The sequence below is a fragment of the Carassius carassius genome, chromosome 30, assembly GCF_963082965.1.
Source record: "Carassius carassius chromosome 30, fCarCar2.1, whole genome shotgun sequence".
In the NCBI taxonomy this organism is placed as follows: Eukaryota; Metazoa; Chordata; class Actinopteri; order Cypriniformes; family Cyprinidae; genus Carassius; species Carassius carassius.
The window spans coordinates 9645641-9669214 of record NC_081784.1 but is presented as its reverse complement, the minus strand read 5'-3'; the positions used below and the strand labels follow the sequence as shown (position 1 = coordinate 9669214).

General features: G+C 35.1%; 4 protein-coding genes across 8 annotated transcripts; 3 read left to right on the top strand and 1 right to left on the bottom strand.

Annotated features, from left to right (window-relative positions):
• Positions 1 to 1479: 1479 nt before the first annotated feature.
• LOC132110566 (IQ domain-containing protein C-like) lies at positions 1480 to 3070 on the top strand. The gene is made up of 5 exons (XM_059517280.1): positions 1480 to 1547; positions 1893 to 2036; positions 2209 to 2509; positions 2611 to 2729; positions 2815 to 3070. The coding sequence occupies exons 1-5, from the start codon at positions 1506 to 1508 to the stop codon at positions 2857 to 2859; spliced, it is 651 nt and encodes a 216-aa protein (XP_059373263.1). The 5' UTR covers positions 1480 to 1505; the 3' UTR covers positions 2860 to 3070.
• Positions 3071 to 5462: 2392 nt separating this feature from the next.
• On the top strand, positions 5463 to 11206 carry LOC132110552 (doublecortin domain-containing protein 2-like). 3 transcript variants are annotated; one of them, XM_059517259.1, is made up of 14 exons: positions 5463 to 5589; positions 5778 to 5976; positions 6717 to 6774; positions 7410 to 7480; positions 7592 to 7714; positions 7836 to 7982; positions 8655 to 8694; positions 9004 to 9063; positions 9160 to 9337; positions 9447 to 9556; positions 9622 to 9693; positions 9769 to 9918; positions 10169 to 10264; positions 10679 to 11206. In XM_059517259.1, exons 1-14 carry the CDS (start codon positions 5508 to 5510, stop codon positions 10769 to 10771), a joined length of 1479 nt encoding a protein of 492 aa, XP_059373242.1. In that variant the 5' UTR covers positions 5463 to 5507; the 3' UTR covers positions 10772 to 11206. The 3 variants fall into 3 exon arrangements, with proteins under 3 accessions (XP_059373242.1, XP_059373243.1, XP_059373241.1); XM_059517260.1 differs by having other exon boundaries at positions 7583 to 7714; positions 9025 to 9063; positions 10679 to 11205; XM_059517258.1 differs by having other exon boundaries at positions 7583 to 7714; positions 10679 to 11010.
• A 50-nt stretch (positions 11207 to 11256) lies between these two features.
• On the bottom strand, positions 11257 to 12794 carry LOC132110568 (transmembrane protein 234-like). Its single transcript, XM_059517283.1, has 4 exons — positions 12592 to 12794; positions 12420 to 12486; positions 11473 to 11565; positions 11257 to 11384 (listed from the first exon to the last, which is right to left on the bottom strand). The coding sequence occupies exons 1-4, from the start codon at positions 12754 to 12756 to the stop codon at positions 11263 to 11265; spliced, it is 447 nt and encodes a 148-aa protein (XP_059373266.1). The 5' UTR covers positions 12757 to 12794; the 3' UTR covers positions 11257 to 11262.
• A 493-nt stretch (positions 12795 to 13287) lies between these two features.
• LOC132110564 (CD276 antigen-like) lies at positions 13288 to 19630 on the top strand. 3 transcript variants are annotated; one of them, XM_059517277.1, is made up of 4 exons: positions 13288 to 13796; positions 16160 to 16393; positions 16792 to 17067; positions 19514 to 19630. In XM_059517277.1, the coding sequence occupies exons 1-4, from the start codon at positions 13742 to 13744 to the stop codon at positions 19627 to 19629; spliced, it is 681 nt and encodes a 226-aa protein (XP_059373260.1). In that variant the 5' UTR covers positions 13288 to 13741; the 3' UTR covers position 19630. The 3 variants fall into 3 exon arrangements, with proteins under 3 accessions (XP_059373260.1, XP_059373258.1, XP_059373259.1); XM_059517275.1 differs by having other exon boundaries at positions 16160 to 16507; XM_059517276.1 differs by having other exon boundaries at positions 16160 to 16507; positions 16792 to 17128.
• The last annotated feature ends 3944 nt before the right edge of the window (positions 19631 to 23574 follow it).

Below are 23574 nucleotides of genomic sequence, written 5' to 3'. Positions count from 1 at the left end.
AAACCTCATACACCTTGTTTGTAAACTAGAGTTTTAATGTTGATTTAGGAACAATTATGATAGAAGTTATTTGTTATTCTTGATGGCACTGATGGAAATGTACAGTATGTGTATGTTATCTTTGCATAAACTAAAGTAAAAACATAATGGAGTCAGGCATTTCAAATTTCAGATTCTAAAAAGTTGACATCCAGTACTATTTGGGTAATTCTAGAATTATAGATGAGTTGACCAGTGGAATTTGTTCATTTCTTGGAGCACAAAATAGTTTTTGAACCTTGTAGATCAGCAGTCTGTACTCCAAAGCACAAAATAACAGAGTACCGTAACATCTAATACAGGTCAGGAGGTTCTGACAAGCTACAGTGGATGTAGGACAAAACTACTGCAAAAAACTGACATAGTCCATAATACATTGTACAATCTCACTAACGTCCCAAGAGAGTCTTCCCATTTTACACCAGTTTCAGTGATAATCCATCAGCACAACATATGGACAGGTTTAAGGAAAAGCTAATGATCTACACCAGTTTGACTATTATATTTCATGATGCAGTAATATCACTTTACAGCCGACCTCTTCTACGCCTGCTATCTCCAACTATTTCAATAGAGACTCAATACTGTTTCCTTGAGGGAGGTCTGTTTAAATCGATATCAGATTGTTTCATGTCAGGATCTGATCCTGCATCAGCATGTACAGGCTATTTTCTCTTCCCTCACTGCCTGACTCTAAAGCATTGAAAGAATCATGTAAAAATAAATGACGTTTGTATTCTTTCTGTGAATTTCAAAATTTCGAAAAGAAAATATTTGTGTGCTTTGCTTTTTGTCCATATTCTGGTTTCGTTTAACAATGCATATAAGCTATTTTCTATTTGTGTGCTTTAAGTAATAAAACAATGCAACAATTCAATCACTGACTTTGGACTTTTATTGAGGTTATGGGTCATTGAGTTATAGGTAAGCAGCTTGTTAAATAAAAATCACAGAAGCTATAAAATGTGTTAAAAACAAATGTTATAAATAGCCACCATAACACACACACACATATATATATAAATATGTATATATATTTATAAAACAAAAAAAATTAATGATAATAAAGGATATTGCAAAAGACTAAAAAGATGATATTAGTTTTATTTAAAGCATTTTGGTTGGATAAAGGAAACATCTGAAATATTTCGTAATGATTTGTCAGTTTCCATATTACAAGTTTAGAAGCAACCTAAGAAAATGAAACAATACCCTCAAACCAAAGTATTGATTTTTGTTTTATTTTCTGACATCAATTTTCACCAAATTATGCTTTAAAAAAAAAGATCAAACTAAAATAGCTTATTTTGGGGAGTGCTACGGAAGAAACCTTATTATTAAAATCTCTTCCAAACAGCAGGTGGCGGTACGGAGCTGCAGGCGATTCTGTTCCTCGATCTGTCTACAGGAGAAGAAATAGACAATCAGCTGTTTAAAGAAACCTGGTGCAAACAGAAAGCGGAGCTATGAAAGAACAGAAATGGATTCAGGCATTAACTCGGTTGCAGGTTTTGTTTCTTAATATTATCATTAGAGATTCCGTTTCTAAAGTTAGTGTGCATGTGTGTTTTTTTGTCAGTAATTTACAAGTAACTTATTTTGCCCTGTGTCGGATGAGTAACGTTATCTGTTTGTTTACAGTCGCTAAGTTCATTATTTCCAAGTGTTTATATATCTTTTATTTTTTTATTGAGTTGATTTTGTGTGTATATTTGATAAATTACTATAAAATTTGGTTTTTAGTCTTACAGCCAGTCTGATGTTTTTATCAACAGAATGAAGTTCTTAAAACGTTTAGTTTAGTCGCAGTGTCAGGAAAGTAACGCTAATTATTATAGTTATGGGCACTACAGGCTCAGTGTCGAGGTTATGTGATGAGGAAAGGACTGAGTTTGATTCGGACTCAGTTTGAAGAGATCGTCCGAGAGATTGATGGAGGATTGGATCACCTGCAGTGGACAGGAAACATAATTCCCAAACCTCACTTCACTGACACTGTGAGCCTCTCTGTCGTTGCCCATTTCTCTTTCTTTCTACTGTTATTTATAAGCTGTTTATTTGTTACTCATAGAAAGTATGCTTTAAAGTTTCATTGTCACTTTTAAGATTTTCATATAATGTTTTGTCTTCATGTTGCATAATGATAAATGTGAATAATGTAATCCATAGGAAAACCAATTGTTGCAGTATGACTGCTCCAGGTTTCAGTCCCATGACCGTCTGGATAATTCAGAGAGGGAACAGAAAACAGTGAATGAGGGCAGTGAAAAATCTCTCCCACAGTCTGAAATCCAGGTACCGGAGAGAGACGAAGCTGCTGCAACAGCCAGCAGAGATTCAGTCACAACGGTGGATGGTATTGTGGACAAGAGAAGAGAGAATGTGGTCATACAAAACCTGATGGATGATTTTACTACACGTTACAGTACTGTGAATTCAGATGTCAACCACAGCAGCTTATTTCAGACAGGTACTTTCAGAGAGAAAACCTCTCTAAAAAGGATACAGAGGTTTTAAAAAACAGACAGGACTTATTTGAGACACTTATGTGTTTGTGTTTTGTTTTGGTAGGAACAAATTGGCATTCAGTTTTTAAAGACACCGCACACACTCTCGACTCTCTGAAGCAGCGGAGCACTTTAGCCATGGAGCTGCTGTGGATCCAGCAAGCCATAAGCAGCAGAAAGAAAGTGAGAAAATGTTTATTTGTATGTATATGTGTGTTTTAGTCTATAAAATTTATAAATCTATAAATCTGCTCTGCTTCTTTTGTAGTATCTTACACTCAAACAGAGAATGGATGTACCACACTCATACTGAAGCAGTTCAGAAGTGGACCAACATTTTTAGAGATGTTTTCTCATTATTTATGTATTATTGTATCATTTACAGCACAGAATGTTTGAGAAATGTTGTAAACTATATTTATTAATGAGCTTCTTTTGTCTTTAAACGGGTTTGTGTTAAAGAATATTTTTATTTTTGTACAAATGGCATTTCAGAAATAAATATAATATGCACATGATGGAGATGGAAGAGCAGCTAATTTTTCTGTATCATATATTTATTTATGAGCTTCTTTTGTCTTTAAACGGGTTTGTGTTAAATAATATTTTTATTTTTGTACAAATGGTATTTCAAAAATAAATATAATATGCACATGATGGAGATGGAAGAGCAACAAATCTTTCTGTATCACGCAAAGCCAGTACAGTTCAATCCTAGAAGGCTCCCACAACTTAATCTTACAGATAAGTCAATGTAGTGTAATATCTATTTAATTATTGACTTGTATTGAGACTATATAACCACATGAGAAATGATCTCTTGATGTTCCCTGGCCTGGTTTCTCTAATGTTTTTTTTTCTGCCATTATCCAAAATCAAGTTTTTCTTGCCTTGCCACAGTTGCCTTTGACATGTACACTAGGGTACTAAATATATTAGATAGGCTACTACATACAATGTTTTATCTATAAGTAGTATCATGCCATTACTTTCAATTAAATCTTTAGTTTAATTGTTTATGAGTGACCTATATATATATTATTGTCTGGTGATATATTTAAAGATGGATGTAACCTAGTAGTAGCTCCACCTTGTTCACATATAGTACAGGCACTGTATATATGTGCAGTTGGATATATACAGGAAGTATATCCAACTTTATCTAAATGCAGAGCCTACAATACACTCACGAAGCAATATATGCTATATAGCAAATCCCAGCTATTTATTTGTTTATACTGGTGTATATATTGGCTATATTATCACTCAGATCAAATCCACCAAATCGTCTGAAGATATTAAAATATTATAAACAGAGTTGGGTAGATTACTTACAAACTGTAATGAGTTATTGATTCCAAATTACATGACAAAAGTTGTGGTAGTAACATAACTTGTTTATCATGTTGATTTAAAAATGATAATCTTGTACCATATCAATTTAAAAATGCAAAGAAAAAGAAAGTATATTCCATTTGTTGTTTTTGACTAAATGAAGTGCATTAAACATTACATTATGTCAAGGTTTCCCGAACGGGGGTTCGTAAAGGAACTGCAGGAGATTTGTGAGTTTAATGAAAAGCAAATAATTAAATCAAAGTAATGCATGTTCATCAGTAGTTGATGTAATGTTGAAATGCTAAGAAATCACTTCTTAAAACTGAAATGATTATTGTAAATCCAGTGCTCTATGCTGTGTGGCCTCTCAAATTTCTGTGTAATTATATCCACCTGACTAGTGTCTGGTCTTTTTGTGAATGTCTGCAAAACTAGAATATTTTTTTACTGTAGCAGTAGGCTATTGTAGAAAGGAAAATTATGAATATAGATATGAAAAATAATCTATTGCCATTGATTGAATAATATGTAATCAATAGATAGTTACCTGTAGTCTGATTTGGAGTATTTAAAAATGTAATTCAATCTAATAACAATTATTTATGTAATCCAGATTACATGTTATCAATTACTACCCAGCTCTGATTATACACCTCTGTACTTTTTTGAAAGAATTGTAAAGAGCTATAGAAATAAATAGATTCAACTTGACAACATACAACCCACAAAACAGTATAGAATAATTATAACTGAATCACAAGAATCCCTGTCCAGTTACATTAGAATATTTAAAAAAGATTTAAAGATTAAAAAATAAAAAAAAATGTTTTGACTGAACAATGTTATACAGTATTTCTGACTAGTTGATTTATATTTATTTGCAAATGGTAAACAGGAGGCTGTTTTTCTTCTTTATCACTCCACAGGTTTTTCGTCCCTGTGTTTGAATGTTTCTGTTGTCTGTGGGTGATGATAAGGGGCATAATTCACTAAAGACACGAACCTCCACAAACAAATCCCTTCAAATTTCCGTTCTGAATGTCAGACTTTCAAACCTACTTCTAAGTAGAATAAAGTGGTAAATTAAAAAAAGATTAGATTATGTAATTTATAATTGTAAGTATTTCTGCGGCCCTCTCTCTCCGTCTTGTTGTTGCTGGTTGTAAAATCTCACAAAGGCCGCCGCCATTGTTAGCAATGCTGCCATGGCAACCAGGAAACACTCCAGTGTGTGCGAGAGGGAGGGAGTCTGGATGAGGTGTCTGACTCTCTCACGCTCAGTGCTTTAATATTAGAAATAAACGCTGAAAAATAATCAGCATAAATAACAGATGAACTCCGGGGTTTTCTCCAGGTGATCAACTGGATAACAAGCTTTCTCTGTAAGTATTTTGTGAGTGTGTGTGGATTTGCTTAAACATGTGAATGCTTCTCTGAGCTGTGAGTGAATCAATTTGTGAGTTTTGGGGCATTTAAGGTGTAAATAAAGGTTTGGATTTGTACTTTTTCAGTGTTATTAACACACCTTTAGTTAAATTTGATGACAGAAGTTATCCAATGAAGGAGTTGCTCTGAGTTTGTGTTTATTTTACATGTGTATGTTAATGTGGCTAGTTTTGGGTCATGGCATCCACTGGTGTCACCAGTCACCTGCCTCCAGTCAAGAGTGTGATGGTCTACAGAAATGGAGACCCCTTCTTTTCAGGTTAGATCTGGTTCTGAAACCGTTTTGTTGGGTTGTTTGTTGCACACACAGGGCTTTAAAATTTTACTGCAGTGATGTGTGCAACATGTATCACTTTCACCGCTCTCTCAAAGACATGCATATGTCTGAAATGAAACTTTGTGTGTGTTTTAAATATATGTCTCTATATGAATGTCTTTCTGGATCAGGAAGGAGATTTGTGGTAAACCAGAGGCAAATCTCCACCATGGATGCGTTTCTTAATGACATCACTCTCAGTATTGGAGCTCCATTAGCGGTTCGAACTCTTTATACGCCACACTACGGCCATCGGGTCACAGACCTTACTGACCTACAGCAAGGGGCACAGTATGTAGCCGCAGGGTTTGAGCGCTTTAAGAAACTAGAGTAAGTGTTAATACATTCATAATGACAATAAGCTAAACAAAAATACTTTCCATCAGTGTTCAATGGTCTGAACTAGATGCTGAGAATCAGTGGTACCTGGTTTGTATGAATTACATTAAATATCAGTCTGTATTGTTATTGTTAATTAAAACTAAAACTGAAAATTGTTTTCAGAAACTGAAAAAATTATAAGTATTTAAACTTTAAAAAAAACTAAATGATAAAAGCTAAAAAAAAATCTCAAACTTATACAAAATTAGTAAAGCTGAAATTAAGATGAAACCTACTCCAACTCTGAAAATATATAATAGATAATATATTCATATATCAAAATATTATTATGTATTATAATAGTATATAAATAATACTAAAATAACACCATAAAATAAACCATGTGGCATCTACAAAGAAATTTAAAAAGTAAAAAAAAAAAAAATACTACTGTTTATGAAAAATTTGTATCCAACTGCCTCAGTTATTTTTAGTAGATGTATAAAGTCAGTTCCCCTCAGCTCACATTTCGAACTGTATATAAGTATAATATATGTTTTATATTGAGAAGTATACTTATCCTATCTTTCTAAATGTGTGCATTGAAATAACCTTTTAGAGAGGTGTTAATTAAATTTTCATCATGAAATTATATTCTAGATTTATTTTTTTCTGGTTTATCAGGCTATATACATGATGATGGCTAAAAGATGCATCATATTTGGCTCGTCTTTTCTGTAAATATTTAGTTATCTGACTTCGGGACAGAAGAAAGGTCCACTGTGCAGAGCTGTGGAACCAGCCCAGGTATACATGTGAGAGTTCAATACTTTCTGTTTATTTACCTATATTAACCTATAAGTCATGGTATTCTAAAGTTTGAATTTAGGTATCAAAAATCATACCAGATAGAGTCAGTGTGCCTTGTTTTTTCTGTCTATTGGGGTGTTATGTTGTGTCTGTGTTTTTATGTTGCTGTGGATGCTTAGCTGAAGTGTGTTATAAAGAGAAGGAGAGGGAGTGAGGGGTGTTATTGTCCCTTCCAACAATAGAAGGCCAGGGGAGTTTGTGTTATCAGATTAGAAAGCTTGTTAGGGCATGTTTAAGTGCCCGACCCTTTAATGCTGCACACAGAGCTGCTAAAACCACTGATGATAATAACCTTGAGAGCAGGGGACACTGACTCAGCGTCAGCACACACTGCATTTTTGATTTACGCTGATGGAAAATCACTGGCTGCACATTAACCTGCTTATTACACAGCCAGTTGCCAAATAAATAAATGGACATGAAATATTGATTTCCATTAAATTTATTATGTGACAATAAAGTGGCCGCAAAGTAAATTGAGAGACATGACCTCAGAATGCTGTGATTGACTAATCAGAATCAACTGTTCTGATATATAATTGGCATTAAATAATATATAACTCTTTTTACAGGCTAAAGCACTTGTCAGGCCTAATGTGTCTGCAAAATGGAGGAAAGCCATCACTCTGCCCTGCATCATACAGTGAGAACTGCACATTCAAAGTTTGACCTCTGTTAAACCGTTTTTTTTTCATCCTTTCACAAGAGATCTATTCTTCATTCCTTTTCTCACACTCACACGTAGTGTATTTAGGAATGGAGACATCCTCAGTCCTGCCATGCGTCTTATCATTCCCCGCAACATGCAGAAAAATCTAGAGCAGATCCTGAGCCTCATTTCTGAAAAAGCCATGCTTCGCACAGGAGCCGTGCGCAGGTTTTTTATTCAGTCACACATTCTATTTTATAGTGAACTTATGAAGCATGTCATATTTATATCCTTAGACATTTTTAAGGTTGTTTTCATTTCCATAATCATTTCTCCTTTTACCTCTCAGGCTTTGTACTCTGGAGGGCTTCACAGTGACCTCCACAGAAGAACTGGAGAGTGGGCAAAGCTATGTAGCTGTGGGAACAGAGAGGTTCAAGAAACTTCCATATGTGGAGATACTGCTGAACAAAGCAACAGGCAACAGTGCAGACAGGTGATGTTGGTAGATAATTGCAATAGATGGTATTTATGTATGTATTTATGATGTATTTATTATGCACATACAATAATATTCAAAAGTCTGGGGTCTGTGAGTGTTTTTTTTTTTTAAAGAAATGATTACTTTTATTTAAACAAGAATGCATTAATATTAAATTGATCAAAAGTGACAGTAAAGACATTTAAAATGTTACAAAATCTAAATTGTTTTGAATATAAATGTATTTTCTATTATCTCTCTAATCACTAAAGAAGAATCTGAAAAGAATCCTGAAAAAAGTATCAAAATTTACACAAAGATTTTAAGCAGCGCAACTGTTTTCAACATTGATAATAATAAATGTTTCTTGAGCACTAAAACAGTGCATTAGAATTATAGTAGGACCATGCGACACTGAAGACTTGAGTAAATGCTGCTGAAAATTCAGGTTTACCATCACAGGAATAAATTACATTTTATAATATATTAAAATAGAAAAGATTTGTTTTGAATTGTAATAATATTTTGCAATATTACTGCTTAACTCTGAAGCAAATAAATGCAGCCTTGGTGAGCAAAAAAGACTTCTTTCAGAAATATAAAAAAAAGTACAGACCCCAAACTTTGAACGGTAGTGTAAGTATAAATTAAACCCTTTTAAACAGGATCTCTCTGTCTTCACTGTAGACATTATACAGGAGACAGAGGATTACAGAGAAGAATTGAGGTAGTATTTACAATTAATATACAGTGGAGTTGAAATATATCTGAGAAAATTATAAATGTTGTATCTAAAAACATTAGAAATCATTAAAAAGATGTACATTTATTAAAGTGAACATTTCTTTATTTTTTTTTTTGTAAAACATTTATTTTCAGGTCTAAATTATATTTTTACTCCCAGAACTTTTAATGAGGTCTCAGACTTATGGACTTCACTGCATAGTTATTTTTAATATGTAAAGACAAATATATTTCAATTAGACATTTGTTCTGTTGAAGTTCTTTATTATTCTCTCATGACGATCCAACTCAGAGTAGAAAGATGTTTCCCCAGGAGAGCCACAGTGACTCCACCCTAATGAATTTACCTGAGGTAAAAAACAGATACTTTTTTTCACACACATACACACACACACACACACAATAAATATATATATAGATAGATCTCTTGCCTTCTTTACTGCTTTAGAGGGAAGGCAGGCGTGTGAAGTCCACAGGAGATGAGGTTGAGCGAGAGAGCTCCCCTCAGCCGGTTAAGAGGAGAGGAAGAAGAGGAGAAAGAGAGGAAAACTCTGTTTTCTACGCCAGACCTGTTAGAGTCCGTAGACACCCTCCCACAAACAGACCCCCTCCTAGAACCGCAATAGGTGAATGCTGAATGAACAAAAAAAAATAGTATGCCATACTTTGTCTAAAATGTAACTATTTGTTAAAGTGTTGAAATCTTTCTTGTGTGATATTGTTTACTTGTGTTAGATGAGCCCAGTGTGTTTAAGGCCTCCAAGAGCAGGATGAGGGAGGAGGTTCGAGGTGCCGAGGAGGTCACAGAGGATGAAAACACAGCTGTAGAGCTTCCCATTGACCAGGTGGATGTCTAATCTTCTTTTGTCTCAACTCATCTCATTTACTATAAAAATGGTTATCATTTCAGAGAGAAGCAGGGGTTGTGGAGGATGAGGAGCTTATTGAAAGTAACCATTTTAATACAGCCAACACAAATCATGTGAGTGTGTGAAATACACCTGAATGTAATAATGACTTGATAATGAAATAACTCATTTCGTTTGTTGTATTAAAGAGAAATTCAGCTGAACTGCACAGGCCATCATCTGAGCTCATAGTGTCTGAGAGGGAGACATGGGAGGACACGTCAGCTCCACAGAGAGAAGCACAGCAGGGATACACATCCAGCAAAGAGTCTCAGCATGATACAAACAAACAAGATGTTGTAAGACACTAAGCATTGAGCACTTAACTTTTTTGTGCATATTAACATCTTTGGGTTTCACTTAGGCTTACATGGAATTGAATTGGCTTAAAATGTTTTTATATGTATATATAGAATGGTTATAGTATTATTATATAATATACAATCATGCTGATTTGTTTTTCAGGCCTGCCATCTGTATAGTAATAAAACCTTATAGTATAATAATATATAAATATAATAGTTTTTTTCTATTTTATATATATATTAGGAGTCACCCAAACGGCATTCCAGATCTTCTTCATCATCTTCATCACCCAAAGTCTCTAAACATTCCCCACGAAGTGAAGTAACACAACACAAACCTGTCAGTTTATGAGATTTATTCAATATATTTGATGCATTCAATCATATATGCAAATTATGCTGTAGTATTTTATAGTGTCATTAATTTAAATTAAAATATACCAAACTGTCACTGTTGCAGTACCCTTTCAAAATATACTAATATGTATCATTTAGGACTAAATAAGGTACAAAAATTTACCTTTCATAGCTTGCACCTTAAGAAACTGCCTCTGTGACATCTTTGTACCTTTTTTCTAACTAAAGCAATTAAATATCTTTATTAATACATCCCTTTCATAGTCCATTATCAGACCTGTTACAGATAATTAGATGTGGTAGATGTACATATTTAGCTATTATTGTAAATTCTGTGTAAATATTAACCATCTAAACACATTGTGTTGATCTGTGTGTGTGTGTGTGTGTGTATCAGAATGGGGTTTCCCATGAGGAACAGACAGACAGGGATGCGGAGCGACCTCTCCAGGCTGAGGATGATGCAGGAGACAGAGACGCACCTTACTAATCTAGCAGATTCTCTGAACGTGGAGTTTGCTATGAAATTAGCACTGTTTTGGTGAATGAATAGCTTTTAAAATAATGTACCCTAGCAAAGTAACAGTGATCTTACAGCATGCAGAGATTCACTGAGAAATGTTTTAATTTTTTTATTTCTTCTGTTTAACAAAAATAATACCTCGATGTAAAAGACATTTAAAATAAAAGTATTTAAACACTGGGCACTTTCACATTATATTAATATGAATCCATATAAATATCAGTTAATAGTACAATATATACAACTATTTTGTATGTTCCACAATCCACACACTTAAAAGTTACTCTTTCCACAGTTGCAATTAAAGTGCAAAATATTTGGATTTTTAACCAGCATGGTTCAAGTACAGATATAAAGCAGCACATACTGAAAATGGAGCAGCACATATATTGTGTTGGATGAGTGTGTGTGTGTGTGAAGTGTGATAACATGGCTGGAGCAGATCTACAGTCCTCCTCCTAGTCCAGTGGAATGTAGTGGTCACTTGTGTTGCGGGCTCCTGCGCTGTCCATCTCAGAGACTGAACTCAGCACGCACGCTGTCACTCCAGACATGATGAGCAACATACCCAGCACAGCTCCTACATGAGCAGAGAGACAGAGTCATAGACCTGTGTAGCCACACAGAGAGAGATGGAGAGAGATGTTAGTAGAACAGAAGCTACTTACTCTTTCCTTCAACCTCTTCTCCAAGCAATTTACCCATTAGTAACGTGAACAGAAATGTGAGGGAGTTCACCATGGGAACAGCCAGAGACAGATCTACAACATAAACAGCACTTAAAAATGCAACACCAATGCTTGCCAATATGTGTGTATGCTCAAACAGTTTAAGCCTTAATATTTGCATTAAATGTTTTTCATGGCTGCACAGTGGTTATGTTCGGAAAAGAATACCAGATTACTAACTTCATAATAAACTGCAAGCATATGCTGCCTACAGTTTACAGGGTTCGTACACATTTTTACCAATAATTTTCCATGACTTTTGAGACAATATTCACAATCTAATCAAATTCTAATCTAATCAATTATTTTACAATAAAAATAAAATATTTTCTAATTTTCAGCATATGTCAACTAAAATAATGACTATTAATGCCACTTGTTTACTTTCTTGATTTAAGTACAACCTGCAACTGTGCCAGACTACAAACATATCACTGAATATTTATTTTACTCAGTTAAATGCAGGATCTGAATGTCGTTTTGGAAACTTTTCTCTTTCACGACTGTTTACATTCACTTAAAGGGGTCATATGATGTTGCTAATCATTTTGTGTATTTGGTGTAATGCAATCTGTTTATACGATTTAAGGTAAAAAAAAAAAAAAATATATATATATATATATATATATATATTTTTTTTTTTTTTTTACATACTGTACATTATGGTTGCACCTCTATGCCCCGCCTTTCTGAAATGCATGGATTTTTACAAAGCTCATTGTTCTGAAAAGCGAGGTGTGTTCTGATTGGCCAGCTATCCAGTGGTTGTGATGTTGCATTTTTAGTAGGCAATCCAGCTTCAGCCTCATATACTGCTGAAATATGATACTATGCTACTAAGAACAGGCAGTCACCTAGAAACTTGTGGAGAAAAAGAAACTTCTCACCTGTAGAAGCAAGAGTGAAGTAGAACACAAATGATCCACTTTGGTTCAACAGGAATGGGACCAAATACTATATTAAATTTTAAAAAAAAGATTAATAAATTATAATTAATTAGACACACAAATATTATCATAAGCAGTTGATGTATGCGCATAAAAGGATTATAAAACACACCTTGATATTGAGAAACAGAAATTTTATCTCAGCCAGAAACTGGAGGAATTTATTGTCCTTCTGAACCCCTTCAATGCCCTCGGTGCCTTTTTTCAGGAAAGGGTTTGTGCCTCCCCACATGATCGCGACCAACAACAGACAAAACACCTCACCTTCAGAGAACATTCTATTATTAGGACATTTCTATTACATAGGCTACATTAGCCTACAAACAGTCAAGTAGGCTATTTTTTTTTTAAAGAACATGGTCCTTCTACATTAACCTATGCAGATCAGCCGATCACACAATTATTATAATTATCATTTACTCGATAGGCTACACGCACCAAATTGTCTCGCTTATTAAATGTAAAATAACTGATTTTGTACAGGCACGCGAGCAAAGCATCACTTGCAGTTTATCAACGACTACAACTTATCTTCAACACTGTGTGAGGTGGTGAGCTCATTTATTTGACACAGTTGTAGTCGACAATGCCCAAACATTTGAACAACACATAATAATAGACGGCAGGCTTACTTGTAGACACCATTTCTCTATGCATCCGACAGTAAACTGGGGCTTTCTTTCTTTCTTCTTCCTGTTGATATCTAACTCAGACAGATCGGTTAAAACCACACGACCGCCCTTCGTCTCAAGCAGCTCTTGTCAGTCCACTGTAGCTTAAGATCTGCTTTAAAATAAAATACTTTAGTTCCGTTGATTGGAACACAAAACATCCGCATACCAAGAAAAACATTTAAAACAAGAGTTCGGAAAAGATGTTAATAAAATTGGACCAGATACTAAATTAGGCTAACGTTACATTACATTTCCTGAAATTCCGGATGCATGTTGTATAGTTGCAAGTTAGTTTTATATAATTTTAACTTAATTATAAATTAGGAAACACCTTTAACTGAAAAAAAATATCCACTTTGGCCCGGAAGGTGTTGGGGAAATAAGGTAGGCTAGTTCTATTCATTTTACTTATTTCCTTGAACAATCAACAATTTAAACCTGTTTTTACCACCTGCCAATGTCCGTTGGCAGTTTGAGTTTCCCGCTCGACCTGTATCACACACCACAAACAGGTAGCCTTTATCAAGACAGCTGGCTTTTACCAGAGACAGTTTAAACTCACTTCGCATATAAAACCCTTGTCCATTCATGGCTCCGAATCTTAGAGAGGTTTCTTTGTGTTGCTTGTGGATCATCAGTGTTGGTGAGGTGAAAGAAGTTTTTTTTTTCCATGATATATTTTTTTATATAAATCTTTTTAAAAGCTTTTTGTGATTTAAATGTTTTAGGTATAATTTATATAGTTCATTTAATATGAATAATACAGTCACTGTTATCAGTAATTTAGCTACAGACTGAGGGCTATAACACGTTTTGTTTGTTAACCAAATAAACTTGGATATAACAATCCTATATTTGTCTGCTACAAATTAAAGTAGTTTAGTAATTAAGTTTCGAAATGAAGTAGCCCCACATTTTTTGTGCTTTCATCCACACATGCAAAGTTGGTTAATAACATAACTGCAATAAAGTAATAACCTAGTTAACAGTTGGCTACTTGTTTACAGAAAGCCTATAGGCACTCATAGTTTGACAGAATGTTCTACTTCAACATGCAAAAGGAAGTCAATCTTATCATTTTCTTATATTAATATACCGGTAGTTTATTTCTTACTCATTAACAGTTCATCAGGCTCTTAATGATTCTGACTTGTGCTTGCTCTTATGAAAATGTACCATAGTTCTTAACAGCATTCGTTATAATAAGGCTAGCCTATTATTCATTACCAGGCCAATAATTACTTTTTGTTGTTGTTAATCTATATAGCCTTTGTTATGAAAAACAACAGCCTGCACATTTAGAAACAACAGGGAAGTCGAGTCCCTTAACAGATTACCTATTATAAATTCTACATCAAGTTCAACAAAATGCACCACAATAAATAAGTCTTCAATAAAACGTGATAAATTCTTCTAGTAAAGGTGGTCATGAGTAGTTGAATATGGGCTGGTGCAAGATTATGTTTTCTCCTATTTTCTTCAGTCTTTTACGGTGCTATGGTCGGTTCATTAGTATTGTCATGGCAGTGACATAATAACTTGTGAGAACGTGATAATATGTCATGGCCACGAGATATTAATCCATGGGAATCTCATATTATATTGTGGCCATGAGATAATTTTGTTAAGGTAAAGACATCTTTATGTTGTGGCCTCGAGATGCTATGTTGAGGGACATCCATTTCTCATGGCCATGATTTCTTACTTTGAGGGAATGACATGTTTTTCTCGTGGCCACGAGTTTAATTTGTAAACAAACCTGCATGACCATAGCAACTCGGGATTATCAGAGATTTATTCATTAATATTTTATTTTGAATTAAGAAATTATATTATTTATTATATTAAATATTTCATTATTAAATTATTATATTAACCATATGCCTTGGCTACTGGACTTTATTACATGCAATAGTCAGCATTCAAATGAAGTGTATCATGAATAAATGTTACATAAAGTGCATAATATAAAATAGGCCTACAAGAGTAGTCCATTAACTGATCGTTTTTCCCCCATAATATTTGTATATTATTATTATTAGACTATTATTATTGTTTATATTTATATCCATTTATATAAATTTTTTGCTTCATTTTCATTTCTTTACTTAACGTTCTGAATACTTTTGTAAATATTAGCCTACTGTAAATACTTAACATGCAAATCAAGCATTGAATATGTTGACTGGAATTTTTGCTGGACTGCAGTTTAAATGTAACATATATTTAATTTTATATATCAGCTAATCATTAGACCATAATTATATAAATACTGTAGTGTGTCGTTGAAGAATCAATCATTCACGTAGCTTCATTTGTAAATGAAAAATGAATATCTCGTGGCCATGACATATTATTACGTTCCCACGAGTTATTATGTTGTGGCCATGACAAAACTAAGTGAACCGACCATGTCATCTCCCGGGCACGGTGGTAAAGCACCTGATGGGTGGAGAGTCTGATTTGAATGTTATTTTCTCAAACTGTCTATAGTATCCTACAGCTTTTTAATCATGTGTTCTATTAGACTAGATTGCCTATTAGATTGACTAATTCTGTTTCAAACATTCTATGGCTTACATGTATGTAGAAGTAAGTGAACCCTTGTATCTTGAGTAGGCTATACCTGTGTCTAAACACCTATTTTTTCGAACATGAGTGTTCAGTAGCCTATTCGGTTTCTATCTCTGCAACGTCACGGCTGGAACAACAACATATGACAATGATAATCCCAGGCACTGGTTATGTGCTTTATTTAATGTTAAAAGGGTTTAATTTGAGTTTGAATATCATTTTGTGTGACCTCTTATAGCCCTCTTATACAAGAATGTTTTCACTCACTGTGTAAGAGGTGTTTTAGAAGAAAACACTGTTTAGAAGAAACACACTGAAACCATAAAAACAAAACAAAAAACTGATGATATAATGAAAGATGATACACTGTAACTTGTTTGAATTAAAAGACTATTGTTCATAAACTTTAACTGCTTGATCACATTTTTATAGCCTCTTTTAAGGTGAATGTTCCTGAAAGGTGTCTGGTGGCAATCAAAGGTCGTCCAGCTCTACTGGGCTGTGAGTTCACATCTGATCCTGACCTGTCCAGTCTGGTTGTTACCTGGCAACGTCAGGAGGACTCACAAGTCGTCCACAGTTTCTATTATCAACAGGACAATTTGGACAGACAGAGTCCAGAATACCACAACCGGACCTCATTGTATATGTCAGAGCTTGGTAAAGGTAATGCCTCTCTAAGAATAAATCCAGTTGGACCAAAGGATGCAGGCCTGTACCTGTGTCAAGTGAGCAATGCTAAAGGGACTGGAAAGGCTCTGATAGAGCTGGACTATGGGGGTATGTTATAAGCTTAAAATAAACAGAATATATATATAAAAATACATGTGTTTTATATTATAGCTTGAACAAGAACATAGATGAACCTGAAGTGAAGGTAACTTAATTAATCATATATAGGCCTATCTTCCATACAAATATTTGCATCTGTGGATAGCTCACAAAATAATAAAGTATCCAACACCGACAGCTTATTCGGTACAGAGTTGTGTAGAATTCACTGTTATTTACAGTACAACTGTATACTTACTCTCTGAATGTGTGCATGTTTGTGTGTTTTCTAGCCCTTTATTCAGAGCCTAGGCTCAACATTTATGTGAACTCTACTACTGTGACAGTGGAGTTTGAGACAGAAGGTTTCCCTAAACCTGAGGTGATCTGGCTGGGGGAAAATAACCAGAATCTCACCTATCACCTGGAGATCCACGACCAAACAGAAGATGGACTTTATTACATAAAGAGCAGTTATGAGGCCCAGAAGCCAGTGGTTAATGTCACATTTACATTAAAGAATCACCTCCTGAACCAGAACCTGCAGAGAACAGTGTGCCTCAGCTTTGGTAAAGACCTTCTTTCACTCTGAACTAAGTGCATGTCAGAAGGCATTCACTATAGAACGAGGTCAGCAATGTAAAATTGTGATATTTAAAATCAAATCTATACACCATAATTATGGAAGTATAACAGCCATTGTAATGTGTGGTTTTTCTCAAATGAATGCATGCTGTATAGAATTAGATGTTCAAAGTCTGTGAAAATAACACTGAATAGGTGCTATATGACTGAATGGATTTAAAGGGATACTTCACCCAAATAGCAAAATGATGTCATTAATAACTTACCCTCATGTTGTTCCAAACCCGTAAGACCTCCGTTCATCTTCGGAACACAGTTTAAGATATTTTAGATTTAGTCCGAGAGCTCTCAGTCCCTCCATTGAAGCTGTGTGTACGGTATACTGTCCATGTCCAGAAAGGTAAGAAAAACATCATCAAAGTAGTCCATGTGACATCAGAGGGTCAGTTCGAATTTTTTGAAGCAGCGAAAATACATTTTGGTACAAAAATAGCAAAAACTAAGACTTTATTCAGTATTGTCTTCTCTTCCGTGTCTGTTGTGAGAGAGTTCAAAACAAAGCAGTTTGAAACGGTTCACCGGTTCTTTTTTTTGCGCTCGACGTAATGGCTTCATTGGCGATGATTGCCCTTGATTCAAGCCTTCGGTTTACCTGGGCTCATAACATTAGCACAGAATCAGTTCAGAATCAATCACCAAAAGAATCAGTTCAGTTCAGACGCTCTGTGTGTCAGTCTGCTACAGGCTGAATCACACATGCGCAGTATCATCAGCTCCTCGGTTCTCCAATCGGACACGTCTGACAGAAACGGTTCTTGACTCATGAACGAGTCAGTCTGTTCTTTGTTATCTGGCTCGGCTCGGTGTTCATCTTCAGTTCTCTCTTCACAGCAGTTCAGTCAGTGTACTGTTTGAGTAAATTAATTACCCTGGGACATTGGTTTGTTTTAACTCAGAGGGAGTGTCAGCCACATTAAAAAAGTTAACAGCTTAAGTCATATGTGGATTAATGTGAGACGCGAACTGTTTAAAACGATTCAGTTCGATTTGGTGAACTGTTTCAAAAAGATCCGGTTACATCGAATGATTCGTTCGCAAACCGGATATCACAAACTGCTTTGTTTTGAACTCTCTCTCACAACAGACCCGGAAGAGAAGACAATGCTGAATAAAGTCGTAGTTTTTGCTATTTTTGGACCAAAATGTATTTTTGATGCTTCAAAAAATTCGAACTGACCCTCTGATGTCACATGGACTACTTTGATGATGTTTTTCTTACCTTTCTGGACATGGACAGTATACCGTACACACAGCTTCAATGGAGGGACTGAGAGCTCTCGGACTAAATCTAAAATATCTTAAACTGTGTTCCGAAGATAAACGGAGGTGTCATGGGTTTGGAACGACATGAGGGTAAGTTACTAATGACTTAATTTTTCTATTTGGGTGAACTATCCCTTTAAATATGGTAAAATTACTTAAAAAGAGCTAAATGCAGCTGAGGCAACAGAATTGCCCAAACATGTGAGGGACTTTTCATGTGAGCAAATTTTTTGCAGGCACAGATTCTAGAAGAAAAGAATGAATCTTTTCATTCTTGGTATGTTTTTAACCAGTTTTGCTGGTTAATTCAGACTCATACCACATTACCACTTAAACGGAAAAGCAGGCTTATAAGATTACAATTACAAAAAGAAAAGATGATAAAAGAACTTGCTACATTTAAAAAAAAAAAACTTTTATCTGTTGGCTTAATAAAGACAACCACACTGGAAACATAAATTAAGGGCTTGACACAAGCTCAACAAACAGCTAGAAATACATTATGTAAAATTAAAAACACAAGGGGTGGGGTAACTCTTATTAGTATCAGGTTACTGTGAATGATTATGTTACATGTAAGTCATATTGGTTTGAAAACCTAGTTTGTGTAGTAACCTCCATTTAGGTTACATTGTGTCTCTAATTTGAATCCTGAGAAGGTCAACTGAAAACAAATATTCTCTCAGGTTACTGAATTTTCTTTTCTTTTTTTTTTTTTTTTGACTGAATGATCAAATTATACTTATGAAATCTATCACTACCTTTTTCACTTCTGGATTCTTGGGAGAATAAAAACTATAAGCTCACTTGCTATTCAAGGGTGATTTTAGCTGTTCAATACATAAGCTAGTTGTGGCAGATTATCTTAGTGTTTCTTTTTTTAATTTTAATTTTAATGTCTCTGCAGGGTCTTTGATTTTCAGTTAGTAGTTTTCCGGGAATTATGATTCTCTCTTCAAGTAATAACTTTTTTTTTTTTTTTATCTGCAGCTTGATTTCAATTTGGGGTTAAATGATTTAAACCCAGTTCAACAATTATTATGGCTTGAGGTAGAATTGACGCAAGCTTTGATGTACAGCTTATAACTAACAATTTGTCTTTTTCAGTTTCAGATGGAGATGATGGAAGCACTACAGTCATTATTCTTTCAATACTGGTTGTCATTCTTTTTGCTGTTGTGATGTTTTTACTGTTAAGAAAACAAATAAAGTATTCGCTATGAACCTCCAATCTCTTTCTGTCATCACCATGGCCGTTTCTGGCATGTCGATCCATCATTACTCCAAAATAAAACTTCTGGCATTACTTGGGGCATTGCTCATTTAAATATTAAATCAAAATAAAGTAGTAGAAATTTTTCATAAACCCTTAAATACACACAAATATTATTTATCATCCATGATATATTTTTTGTAAAATTCATCAAAGTCGTTGCTTATGCTGTCATCATTGCAGTCTCGTCACTATTCATTTCTAGTTGAGGACAAGTTCCTAGAGAACATAGAATTTATGCATTTACTGTGTCAACACAGACGGCTCCAGGAAAAAAAAGCCCTTAAACGGTCAACAGATAATACTGTAGTTTCTAAGATAATCTAGAAGGACGCTTATTTGAAATAGGTGTAATGACAGAGTGCAACAGTTGGAATGTGGGCGGTTTGGCTTAGATTTGTAATGCATGGATGGCATGACCAATTATTTTCTAAGCCCTTTCTTGTTTGTTACAAAACATAAATGCTCCAATACACTTACTATGGAAACGCTAAAATGTGTTTAAAAGTGTGACTGACCAAATCAACTGGCTCAGTGTGGCACCCCCTGCTAAAATCTAATGCTATGCCATTCCATTGGATATATAACCATGTAACAAGATGAAACATGCATGCAAAGCTTTACACATAGCAACACCACCCTCATTAACTTTCATCAGAGGGAAAGAGCTCAGCTTTACCTCCACAGTTCGCCAAACCACTGAGAAAACAAGTGCAAATCTTGATACTTTGGTTAAATATGTTAAACCAGAAGTGTTTGAGTTTATGTCACATCAAGATGGATATTATTAATCTAATATCCACAGATGGATATTATTAATTATTAATCTAGTTTGAGTCGTTCCTTCATCACGTGACAGCCCCTTAAGCTTTGACCATAGACTGTATAAAAAGGAGTTACTCTGGCAACAAATCTGTGTGTATATTCTTTTTTTTATGTTTTTGTCTTTATGATTTTAAGCATACTGTCTTAACGTTATAATGTTTGTATTGTTTAATAAAAATAAATTAAAAAAAGACTGCAAAAAAGGCTTTAACCTATGTTTGTTCTTTTGTCTTGTGGCATGACAGCATTGAATAGAGAAATTAATTCACAAGCTTCGTTACAAATGGGTTCATAGTTATTATTATTATCATCATCATTATTTACTAATTATTATATTATTATTTACTGTTACAGTTACTGCATTTTTGGTCTCAAATTGTAGCTTTTTACTTCTTACAATTTATAAATGTGTGAATTTCTGTCATGGTGGTTATTTTCCATACACTGAATGTTGTAACAAAGGTAATAAAGAGTTGGTAATATTAAATCTCTTTCCGACTCAGACTGCATAGGTTAAAGCTTATAGGTCGGTCCCAGGATGAATGAACGCCTCGAAAAACCCAGAGACTCAAGAGATGAACTAATAAATTATCTTTCCGGCTCAAGACTGCACTGGCTGATACAGGTGAACTACTAAACTAAATCCAGTACAGAACCTATAGAATTTTGTGCATGTGCGACTGAACGAATCGCTCCACGAGACGACTCGTTCTTCTTAAGTCACATTAAAGATTTGTTCAAAATGAATGAATCGTTCAAGGACGACCCATCACTACTTATCTCAGGGAACCGAGGTTGCATTCATTTGCCAATATTTGTAAATGTGTTTCTTGGCACACACTTGATCTTTTGTTACAACATGTGGAGACCAAGGGGCTGTAACATATTTTGTCTCAATGTCTGTTAACCAAATCAATTTGGATATAATAATCCCACGTTTGTCTGCTACAAATTAAAGTCTACATTTAGTTTTCGTAAATGGTGTAAAATTTAATGTGAAGTACAGAGGGTGCTGCTGTTACTAAACTTAAACTTAAAGAGTGAGTGAGTGAAAGTGACGTGACATTCAGCCAAGTATGGCATTTAACCCATCCAAAGTGCACACACACAGCAGTGAACACACACACACCGTGAACACACACCCGGAGCAGTGGGCAGCCATTTATGCTGCAGCGCCCGGGGAGCAGTTGGGGGTCCGGTGCCTTGCTCAAGGGCACCTAAGTCATGGGGTGCATCCGAAAACTGAAAAATGCTGCCTTCGGAGGTCGCATTCCAAGGTAGGAAGGCATCAAGGCACATCCGAAATCATGTCAGCTTCATTTCCTGTCTCCTGAGATGACTTGATCTGGCCGGTTTTTTGAAGGCAGCATAGATGTATACTTCGCTGCCTTTGATATCCCACAATCCTGTGCGTTCCATTCTGCGACAGTCAAGCCAAAAAATAAAGATGGCATCTGAAAGTTGCGGTCGGTGGTCAGTTTGTGTGTAAATGTATGTTTCTGAACGTTTTCCACTTTTTATGTAATTTCTAGCGAGAAATTAATATTGCAGTAATGAAATATCCACTTAGTTATTACTAAAGCTCTCTATATTTTGCTGTAGATCATTAAACCATTACTCTGCCTCAGAAGCCTGTCCGAAATCCGTTTCATGAGGTGCCTTTGGGCAAAAACGCTGCCTGCAAAGTCATTGACTGATTAGACAGCAAGGCAGCAAGTCACCTGCCTAAGTTTTCGGATGCAGCCATGGTATCGCCGGCCCGAGACTCGAACCCACAGTTTTGTATGAACTATTGAACTATTCCTATATGGTCTCAAATCAAATAAGCTACTGAAAAGCAAGTGATGTAAATGTTTTACCTTTTTTTTTTAAATGTTAAAAATTATTATTTTTCCATCAGATTCAGTGGCGTTCCAATTAATTTACTGACAAGAGGCTATACCACATTCAGACCTCATAGTATATTTCAGAGCTTGGTAAAGGAAATCCCTCTTTAGTTGGACCAAAGAATGCAGGCTGGTACCTGTGTCAAGTGAGCAGTTCTAAAGGGACAGAAAAAGCACAGACAAAACTGGGGGGGGGGGGGGGGGGCAATGGCCCCCTGTGAAATTCGATCGGCCACCCCAGGTGCCCCCCCTATAAGATGTCTTGTGATTGGTTCATTTTATGGCAAATAATTTTATAGACTCTACTGAAGTTCGCGATTCAAAGACGTGCAGCATCGTCAGAGAAACAACGCTCGTCGCGGACTTTAGGCTACTTATCAAGTGTGGGAAGTCGAGACACTAGTGATGGGAAGTTCGGATCATTATACCGACTTGGACTTTTGAGTCGCGTTCAGCAAAATGAAGGATACTTTTTTCGAGTCATTTCGTTCATTTTAGCATTTCGCCAACACATCTAGTACTTACGTAAACGTTGATCACACTACAAACAATACAAAACTAAAATGCTATAAGATACAGAAAAGATTAATTAATTCTTTACCTGGGTCTTCAGTCTGTGATTAACTCACCTCTTGTCTGACAAGTCTTTTTTTGAGATAAGGAATAGGCTAATTTTTTGAGATTGGAATTTTGGGTTTTCATGAGCTGTATGCCAAAATCATCAGTATTAAAACAATAAAAGACCTGAAATATTTCAGTTGGTGTGCAATGAATCTAAAATATATGAAAGTTTAATTTTTATCATTACATTATGGAAAATAATGAACTTTATCACAATATGCTAATTTTTTGAGAAGGACCTCTATTAGGGCTGGACGTCTATGGCCTAAAATCAAAACCTCGATTAATTGAACATTTTACCTCAATTGCAATTAATGAACGATTATTTTGTTTCCGTTTTGTTTCCGAGATTCTAAGCTATTTTAGTAATAAATTACAGGACAGCGCTGACAACTAGTTTTTGCGTTCCTCTGTGTGCGCGATCTTCACAGCTAACGTTACTGTTTATATGAGTGTTCGTGCCACAATGCAGCTGCGCGAACATGGGAGCTCGAAATAATAACACACATCCGATCGTCTAATCGCTTGAACGTCCAAACCATGAAACAAATACAACTGACAAA

Excerpts from the sequence above, each read along its gene's own strand:
- LOC132110566 (XM_059517280.1), top strand. The coding sequence starts at position 1,506 with ATGAAAGAACAGAAATGGATTCAGGCATTAACTCGGTTGCAG. Across the intron at positions 1,548-1,892 it reads AGGCATTAACTCGGTTGCAG|GCTCAGTGTCGAGGTTATGT; the intron begins GTTTTGTTTCTT and ends TGGGCACTACAG. Across the intron at positions 2,037-2,208 it reads AACCTCACTTCACTGACACT|GAAAACCAATTGTTGCAGTA; the intron begins GTGAGCCTCTCT and ends TGTAATCCATAG.
- LOC132110552 (XM_059517258.1), top strand. The coding sequence starts at position 5,508 with ATGGCATCCACTGGTGTCACCAGTCACCTGCCTCCAGTCAAGAGTGTG. Across the intron at positions 9,338-9,446 it reads CCCTCCTAGAACCGCAATAG|ATGAGCCCAGTGTGTTTAAG; the intron begins GTGAATGCTGAA and ends TACTTGTGTTAG. Across the intron at positions 10,265-10,678 it reads AAGTAACACAACACAAACCT|AATGGGGTTTCCCATGAGGA; the intron begins GTCAGTTTATGA and ends TGTGTGTATCAG.
- LOC132110568 (XM_059517283.1), bottom strand. The coding sequence starts at position 12,756 with ATGTTCTCTGAAGGTGAGGTGTTTTGTCTGTTGTTGGTCGCGATCATG. Across the intron at positions 11,566-12,419 it reads CTTCACTCTTGCTTCTACAG|ATCTGTCTCTGGCTGTTCCC; the intron begins GTGAGAAGTTTC and ends TTTATGTTGTAG. Across the intron at positions 11,385-11,472 it reads AGAAGAGGTTGAAGGAAAGA|GAGCTGTGCTGGGTATGTTG; the intron begins GTAAGTAGCTTC and ends CTGCTCATGTAG.
- LOC132110564 (XM_059517275.1), top strand. The coding sequence starts at position 13,742 with ATGGCTCCGAATCTTAGAGAGGTTTCTTTGTGTTGCTTGTGGATCATC. Across the intron at positions 16,508-16,791 it reads GATAGAGCTGGACTATGGGG|CCCTTTATTCAGAGCCTAGG; the intron begins GTATGTTATAAG and ends TGTGTTTTCTAG. Across the intron at positions 17,068-19,513 it reads AACAGTGTGCCTCAGCTTTG|TTTCAGATGGAGATGATGGA; the intron begins GTAAAGACCTTC and ends TGTCTTTTTCAG.